Genomic DNA, 8,467 nt, shown 5'->3' with positions numbered 1-8,467 from the left:
CCCCTAGGGAAGGAGAAGGGGACTTTGTAACAGACTCAGAGAATCCTGAGCATACATCCTCCTTTTCTAAGCCCCAAGCTCCCCTCTCTCCCCTAGCTCCGAGGGCAGTGCTCTGTGGAAGGAGCTTGCGGAGCAAGACCACAGTAACCTTCTCCTCCACCCCCAGCCTCCTCGGGTGTATGATGGGAGGATGTGGGGTGGGAGGTCCCGGGGCAAGAGCAGACCCCATGTGTGCACAGGAACCTCCACAAAGCCCTTGTGCTGACAGCGGACGCACAGGGCAGTGTCTGAGTGGCAGGGTTGACACATGGACCCTGACAGTCTGGTGTGCAAGGGGTGGGAGTCACATGAACCCCCACAGTCTGTTGGGTGGAGGGAAGCTCCTGGAAAGGCTTCTCGTTCAGTGCCAGGGCGGGCCCCCAGCTCTGCAGCCTCCCCTGCATGAGCGACAGTCAATCCTTCCCCCTCTCCCACAGGGTGCCCGCACTGTAAGAAGGTCATCCCACACTTTACCACCACCGCCGACGTCTTCAAAGATGACCGAAAGGTAAGGATGCCCTTCTTCATCTCTTGTCCTAACTCTGACTTTGCTCCGCCCTCAGTTCCTCTACCTTCCTCCCTTCCATGCAGGCCCTTTCCTGAATAGACTCTGCTGAGATCAGGGAATTCCTGGGAACCAGGACATTATTTTCATAAGGCGGGATAGGGCAGGTTGAATTTCTGCTGTAAAATCAGCTAAAAGGGATACACTGAACTGTTGCAGTCCTTCCCGGGAAGAAGGTTGGTAATGGGGTCATCTATTTATTTTTAGCGTTTGAATCTTTTTACAGTAGGATTTGTAGTCATGCATTACTTATATATTGAAAATTCCCATTAAAAATATCCAACAAAAGTCAACTGGAGGTGGCCAAGGTGGGGAGGAGAGCAAGACTGTCTGCAGAGCCTCGTCCCACCGAAGTAAAAGGCTCCCGTGGCTGCCGACTGATGAAGCATAAAATTAACAAACTAGAACTGCAGATTGGATTAAAGTGTGGGGAGAGGGCACCCCCAGGCAGCTCCAGCAGCCAGGGCAGCGCAGACTGCTACCAGGTGAGGGCAGTGTGTGACTCCAGGGCCGAGCAGTGGTGTGGCCGGGGAAGACCCTGGAACTCCAGCTCGGTGCAGCATGGCTGCTGCTGAACTGTGTGGCTTAGAGAAGTCCTACTGACTCTCTGGGCCTTGAGTTCTCTTCTCTCCAAGGTTGGGGTCCTGTTCTAGATGGTCATGAAGACCCTTCCCAGCCTGGGACTCTGTTGTAGGAAGCTGTCCCCCAACAGGCCTCAGAAGCATGCTCATACACACCCAGACCCGAAGGTGCACACGTGCACTGGGTGAGATCCTTAGGTGCAGCCAGGGCAGGCTGGACACGCACGCCAGGAGGCACTGGAGTTAGCCCTCGGGGGGTGGCAGTGATGGCATGTGAATGCTGTACTGGGACAGCAGGTCAGAGGGAGCCAGGCTGGGGCACAGGCACATGTGTGGGGAGGGGGACAAATTTGGGACTCAGACCCCAGGATCCTTTCCTGGACTCAGGATGTCTTGTCATCACCCACAAAGTCTGGCTGTGCCCTTGAGGTTTCCTTCACCCCACCAGGAGGGAACATAAGGACCAGAAACCTTTTCTCCTTTGCCTGCCCCTTAGCCTGTATCAAGAGGGGCATGGCAAGAAGGGGCTTCCTGTCTTCCTTCTCCCTCCCCACCCACCCTCCTCTGCCACCCAGAGCCAGTGCATATGCAGGAGCTCCGGGGAGGTCCAGCACAGCCCTGGCGGCCAGTCCCAGCAGGACTCCCTCACAGTCTGGGTGTTGGTTGGTGTGGGGAAGCCTTTGCTCCCTGCAGCCAGCATGGCACTGGCAGTCATTCCACACTGACTCCCATCACCCCTCACCTGGAAAACTCTGGACAGACAGGAGAGTGGCTGAGGTGTGAGGTCTCCCTGTCCCCTGGCTGCTCAGGTCTCCATGGCTACAGGATCTGTGAAGGGATCACCTCAGTCCAAGCAGGGCCAGGCTGGCTGTGCCCATAGTGAGCAGCCAAGGGCCAGTCCTCCTCTTCCCCTCTCCCGTCAGCTGATGCACAGGAACTCCATTTCCACGGGGACCCCTCCTTCTCCGAGACGCCAATATGCCTTCCCTTAATTATCTCAACTTGGGCCAATAATGTTGCTGGCCTTTTCCTGAGGTCATTCCCTCTGTCTATTATTTCCTGTCTTCTCTCCTTCCAGCTCCCTTTATTCCAAGCCAGAGATCACCCTCACTCATTTCCAGGAACACATTTAATCTCTCTGTCCCTCTCTGCCAGGCAGTTGGCAGACCTGGGGTTCCTGGACATGTCTCTCAGTAACACCAGGGAAGCATTCGCTCTTGGCCTGGGGGACTAAAATTACTGGTGTCACGATTGCTGGGTGCCATCCTAGAACAGTCACATCAGAAGTCTAGGGATGGTTCCAGGAATTTTTAATTTTTAATTTTTTTTTTTTTTTTAGAGCGCAAACAGGGGAGGGGCAGAAGGAGAGAGAGAATCCTAAGCAGGCTCCACACTCAGTGCAGAGCCCGACATGGGGCTCGATTCCACAACCCTGAGATCATGACCTGAGCCAAAATCAAGAGTCAGATGCTTAACTGGCTGAGCCACCCAGGCACCCCTGGAATTTGTAATTTTTAAGAGCTTCCTCTCGTACTGGCCACTGGCTGGTGTTTGGGGACTGGTGGCCCATCCAGCCCTCTCCTATCATGAGGGATCCAGGCCCAGAGAGGAGCTGTGTCCCTTGCCCAGGGACACCCAGCCGTGGGTCACTGACAGCCAGAACAGAGTCTCTTGACTCCCAGTTCTCCCGGACACCCTGTGCTGCCACCTCTTAGCTAGAATTGTATTTTTCCCTCAGAAGCCAGTGTCTGTTCCCTCCCCAATCAATATGCAGTTTGGTTGTTCACTTCCATTTTCATAGCCAAAGTCAATATTAGCTCCTGCAGAGATTTATTTTCCTGAATCAATAAAGCTGCATGAGGCAGCTCATATTTTCTCCAGGGAGCCTCCACCCCTCCCAGGAGCTTACTGGGGAGCTTGAGCAGTGGACACACTGGCTGGAGAGAGGGCTGCAGGCTGCTCGTGTGGGAACCAACGGCAGGGAAGGGGCCGCAGAGGACATGGGCCTGAGGTAGAAAGCTAGTGGGTAGAGGCAGGGGTCAGGGTACCACTGGGCCGGCAAGGTGGGGCTCATCTCCCACTGCACATCCAGGTGTCCCCAGCCTGGGGGTCGGGCTGGACAGCAAGGTGTGAAGGTCATCCCAGGATAGGTGCCCTGAGGAGAGGGACCTGCTGTAACTTTGGCCACAGTGTGTGTGTTCTCTTGCGTTGACAAGGCTGTCTGGCCATCAGAAAGGAAAACTCCCTGAGGGTAGGGACCTTATTTGTCCTTGAGTTCCCTCCAGTCTTGACGCCTGAAACCTCTATAAATGTTGACTAAATGAAGGAACAGTAGTATTTGATATTTTCTGAAAACTCCTCTTCCACTGATGCTTGAGAGCTTTACGTCATGTTGTCCTCTTAGTAGCGTAACCAAGTAGGTATTATCAGTCTCCCATTTTACAGAGGAAGAGATTGAATCTTCGAGGGGTTAGAAGTCTCTCCCAAAGTCATCCAGCTGGGAAGGGGCAGCTCAGAACCAGATAAACTGGCATTGTCACAGGTCTCCCAGAAGCAAACTCAGGTTCTGGGACTCGTGTGTAGGGGGCTTATTTGGGAAACGGTCTCAGGCTGCAGCCTCAGGGACGGTGGAAGGGGGAGTGGTCAGGAAAGGAGCCCGAGCAGGTGTGTTAATGAGCAAATCAGTGCGTGTGTAATTAGGTTCAGTCCCTGGAGACCTCACCAGGGACGGAATCGTCTCACCCGAAGGTCAAGGAAGCCAGGGGACATGTCCTCAAGCCCCGTCCATCACTGACCTCACTTGGGTCTCCCTGCAGCCGAGAATTCTGGGTGCCAGTGGCAAGTGTTTGGCCAGGGGGTCCTGGCAGGATACCAACTACCATGGAGCAAATCTAGAAGTGAGAGTGCACTTCCGTTGCGGTAGTTCAGTCAGTGTAAATCTGGAGTGGGTGTGAGGGGGCAGGCATTTAGGAGAAATTGGGATAGGTGAGAAGAGGTTTATTTGTTGTCTTCTTTAGAGAGTCTAAGCCGCTTGGATTAGAAAGAGCCGCACTCGACTCCTCTCCTGCCACAGAAATGGAGTGTGGAGGAGCCTTTGCAGCCAGAAGTAACACTCTGTGTGTATGTGGCTGGCAGCTGGTTTAGGGGATTCTAGTTTAGGGGATTCAAATAAATACACATTTTTAATTTAGTTGATTTATAAAACTAGACACTATATTTCCTACGGCTTCGGGGCATGTATACAAATTAAATTCATAATTTAAAGCAGTTGCAGGGGAAGCAGCAGCCCGGAGCAACCCTCATCAAGCACTTTCTCAGCCCAGCCGAGGAGCCTTGGCCCCTCACCGGGGGCCGGACGCAGACGGCTGTGTGGTGTGCGCGTTCTCCCCTGGGCTGGGCCCCAAGAAACGGAATGCTGAGGACAGCCAGAGGAGCCTCTGCCTCGTGTTTCTAAATAATTCAGAAAGCCTTTTAGAGGGTGAGCGGGGCTTCTCAGAAGCCCGCAGGGGCCCACCTGCCAGCCCAGCGAATCGGGCTCCAGCGGACGCCAGCAAACGGTTTGTTGAACCCGCCCGAAGGAGACAGCTGGCCCTCCGCTTCAGCCACATGTTGCCTGTGGGAATGCAGGGCAAATGCCATCAAATCTGGCTTTTAAACAGAAGCTGGAGAGCCAAACTTTTATATAAAATCTTCTGGCTCTTTTTCTAGGTTGGCAGCTAATTCAGGTTTATTTTTATTTTTTTAATTCTATGTGGGCCAAATAGAACAGGACTGAGAGCCAGATATGGATTGTGTGCAGTGAGTTTGCAAACTCAGCTCTAAGAAGTCTTAGCGTACAGACGTTATGTAGCTGAAGTGGGAGGGAAGCGCGAGGGCGGGGGAGGGGCAGGCGTGGCCCGCTGGGGACCAGGGGACAGGCTGCACCTCGCTCTTCACTCTGTCCTTCCTGAGCAGTGGTCCCACTCCGCTGGGCCCGAGGTCAGTGACCAGCAAACATGACTGCTGGTGGCCTGCAGGGTTCTAGTTGGAAAGGGGGCCTCCATCCCCATGTGAATAACCCGTAGCCATAGAAACATGTGGCTACTTAATAATTTGTGGCTATTTAATAATTTGAAATTTCAGGCATGTATGTGATAGTTCAGTCGGAATGACTTAATGGGTCCTGGTTCTCAGAGGCCACGTGCTCATTACCCTTTCTGGTCCTGGTGTGGGCTGGTCCTCCCAGGCCGGTGCTCCCTGCTCGGGCCTTCATGCTCCTGCTGCCTCCTCCTGACTCATGTTGTAGATGAAATACTGTCTCTTCGGAGAGGCCTTCTTGGCCATAAAGCATCCCCTCTGGCTATCGCCCTCTTTTAATTTCTTCAGAGCATTCGCTGGGCTCTAAAATGATCTCACTTGTTATGTGTCTATTAAGTGCTTTCCTGCAGTAAGAATGGCAGCCATTTAATGGCTGGACTTTTTCAAGGTCACCGCTGTACCCTTAGCACATAGCAGCGCTTGGGTAAATGCTGCCTGTCTTCGCAGTCCGCCCTCCGCTCTTCTGTAATGCTTGTGTATGGTGTATTGCCATCAAGCAACCCTCTCCCCTCCTTCCCTGCTTTGTGACCCTCAACAGAAAGAATGTTCCCCAGGTCTGCTTTATACCCTCTTCTTTTGAAAGAACAATAAACAATAAGGGAAAACTACCAGCCTGTGGAATTTGTTAAACGGGCAGGAAGAGGCCAGTGGCCAATTTGGGAACCTCCTTCTGACTGAAAACTGTTTGCTTTCGTCATGCTGAACTCTTCAGTTTCCTGGAATGTGCTCCCCTGGCTGGAACTTCTTTCTCCTCCTCCTTCAGGCCACTGCTCAGATGGCAAACCAACCGTGCAGAGCACCTTTTTGCCCCTCCCCTTGGCACCCTGGACCATCTCCATCACCTCACACCTCCTGTTGTGCCTTGAAATTGTCTCTGACCCCTTTGATCAGACGCTGAGTCCCTACAGAGCTCGTGTCTGGGGCCATAGGAGTGATTATGATAGCAGTGAACATTTACTGACTACTAACCACGTGTCAGGTCCTGTGCCGAGTCACCTCCCTTGGATTCTCTTGCTCAGTCTTCATAATATCCTGATCACCTAGGTATTGTGATTACTCCCATTTTAAGGATGAGGAAACTGAGGCACCAAGAGGCTAGGTCATTTTCTGCAAGTCTTACTATGCTGCCAGGCCAAGATTTGCGCTTGGGAAACTTGACTTCAAAGCTCTTGTACTTAACCTTGGTACCCTACTGCCTCCCATAACAGATGTTCAGGAAGTGTTAGTTGATAAATGAATGAGTCCCACCATGCCTCACAGAAAGCATCACAAAACCTGTGGTGTTTACAGATGCTCTCAGGTCATCATTTCCTTTATGGCCATTATACTCTTGATTTTAAAGGGTGGTCTGAGGGCACTGCAAGCTGAGTCCCCTAACCTTCCCCATCTGCCTCGAGAATTGGAAACAAGCAGTGGCAGTCTCAGTGGAGCTCTGAGCTGGGGAGGCTTTGGTTCAGCTCATCCTTGCTGTTGAGAAAATCAGACAAAGGACACGGCATGGGCCTGAGGTGTGGTCTATATGCGGAGGGTCCAGGCCTCAGGTCTCAGACGGGAGGCCCCCTGCGCTGACCCAGCCTTTCCTCGGGCCCACAGATTGCCTGTGCTGCTGTGGACTGCGTCAAAGAGAAGAACCAGGACCTGTGTCAGCAGGAGGCCGTCAAGGCTTACCCCACGTTCCACTACTACCACTATGGGAAGTTTGCAGAGAAGTATGACAGTGATCGGACGGTAAGCTGGGGAGAGGCATCTCTCCTGAGCTCTCTGCGTTGGGCAGGGAGACAGCCACTGAGAAGGGCAGCAAAGGGAGGCTTCCCAGACACCGCCGAAGTCAGCCATGCGCACGCTGCTGGGAAGGCAAGGGCTATGGGCCTGACTGGAAGAGTGCCCCCAGAGGTTGTCCTGGAGTCCAGTTCCTGGAGCCTGGGTGTATTATGGGGGGTCAGCAAGGGCTCCTCTGTAGCCAGGCAGACTCTCCCCCTGTGGCCAGCCACCTCCACTGGCCACCTCTCTGCGTCCAGAGGAGTGAGCACGTGAAGAGTCAGGAGAGGGGGAGAGGGTGCACGTCTGCACCATGGGTTAAAGGTTTTTTTCTCTTTTTCTTCCCCTTCCCCAGGAATTGGGGTTTACCAATTTTATTCGAACGCTCCGGGAAGGAGACCATGAGAGACTAGGGAAGAAGAAGGAAGAGTTGTAATTTCTGCCTCAGAGAAAGTTTTTCCATTACACTGTGAATGATACCTGTTTTGTTGTTCTTTCTGCATTTCCACGTGTCCTGAAGACAAAATTTTTTATAGCCGCTTATGGCCATTTTGTACAATTTTGGAAATAAAATCAAACCAATTGTTTGGTGGTGTGGGTTGTTTCCATAGAGCCTGTACTCACAGAGATGGAGGGATGGGTACTTGTGTTGTCCCTCATGCCACGTCCTCTCCTGGGAGGTGAAGAGCCACACGCCGGTGTCCCTTCTGTCCGGGAGACCTGTGAGGGCGGGGAGTAGGCACGAGGAGGGTGGCGTGGGACCCTGCCTCTCTCAGCCATCGGAGAGCAGAACAGGAAGATCAGACCACAGCATATCCTGTTGGAAATGCCTGGTTTGGGGAGGAAATATGTTAACATAATCAGGGAAAATGGGATGCTGCAGCTGATGGTCACCAAGTACTAGCTTTTTCTGGATCATTTCAGTTTCAGTTTGGGCATGTTTTCCTGGAACTCATTTACATGTTTCTCTTTCTTCAACTATTTCTGTCGTCTCTTTTCCTCTCTCCAGTCCATCCCTGCTCTCCCTTCATAGAAAAGCTGAGTCTCCAGTTCAGGGTTGAGTGCAGTGCTCATGCCCAGGCTCAAAGGGGCATCTAGAATGCAGAAGGGAAGCGGCCTCTGTGCTGTTGCTTGCTCTGCACGCTATCTGGAAGGGCAGATGTGGGGGGCATATTCTCCGGAGGCATGCAGATGCTGGGTCAGCCCACCTCCCCGCCAGTCAGTAACCTCCCAACGTTACCTCCATGTTCTCCATGGATGGGCACCACCCAGCCTCCTGGTCTACCCTGATGTCTCATTCTGCCTCCTTCCTCCATTCCGTCTCTCTCCTGACCGGCTTTCGCACCAGTTGTGCTTTCTGATCTCTGGGTAACTTAACGCCAGCCCTGTGCCCAGTGGTGCTGCCGGAGCCAGAGAACCCTGTGATGTGTCTTGTCCGCCCACAGGG

The 8,467-nt window shown here is 53.0% G+C and overlaps 1 protein-coding gene across 1 annotated transcript in view; it reads left to right on the top strand.

Moving 5' to 3' along the window:
• The window catches only part of PDIA5 (protein disulfide isomerase family A member 5), a 67,267-nt gene extending 59,437 nt beyond the window's left edge, over window positions 1–7,830 (top strand). Inside the window, exons 12-14 of the mRNA XM_034651376.1 lie at window positions 447–547; window positions 6,856–6,990; window positions 7,376–7,830. Of these exons, the coding sequence (XP_034507267.1) occupies window positions 447–547; window positions 6,856–6,990; window positions 7,376–7,456 (317 nt within the window). The 3' untranslated portion in view covers window positions 7,457–7,830. The remainder of the gene's footprint in view (window positions 1–446; window positions 548–6,855; window positions 6,991–7,375) is intronic.
• The last annotated feature ends 637 nt before the right edge of the window (window positions 7,831–8,467 follow it).

This window comes from Ailuropoda melanoleuca, unplaced genomic scaffold (assembly GCF_002007445.2).
Source record: "Ailuropoda melanoleuca isolate Jingjing unplaced genomic scaffold, ASM200744v2 unplaced-scaffold3780, whole genome shotgun sequence".
Taxonomy (NCBI): domain Eukaryota; kingdom Metazoa; phylum Chordata; class Mammalia; order Carnivora; family Ursidae; genus Ailuropoda; species Ailuropoda melanoleuca.
The sequence above is the reverse complement of the archived record's forward strand: the minus strand, read 5'-3'. Positions and strand labels throughout refer to the sequence as shown.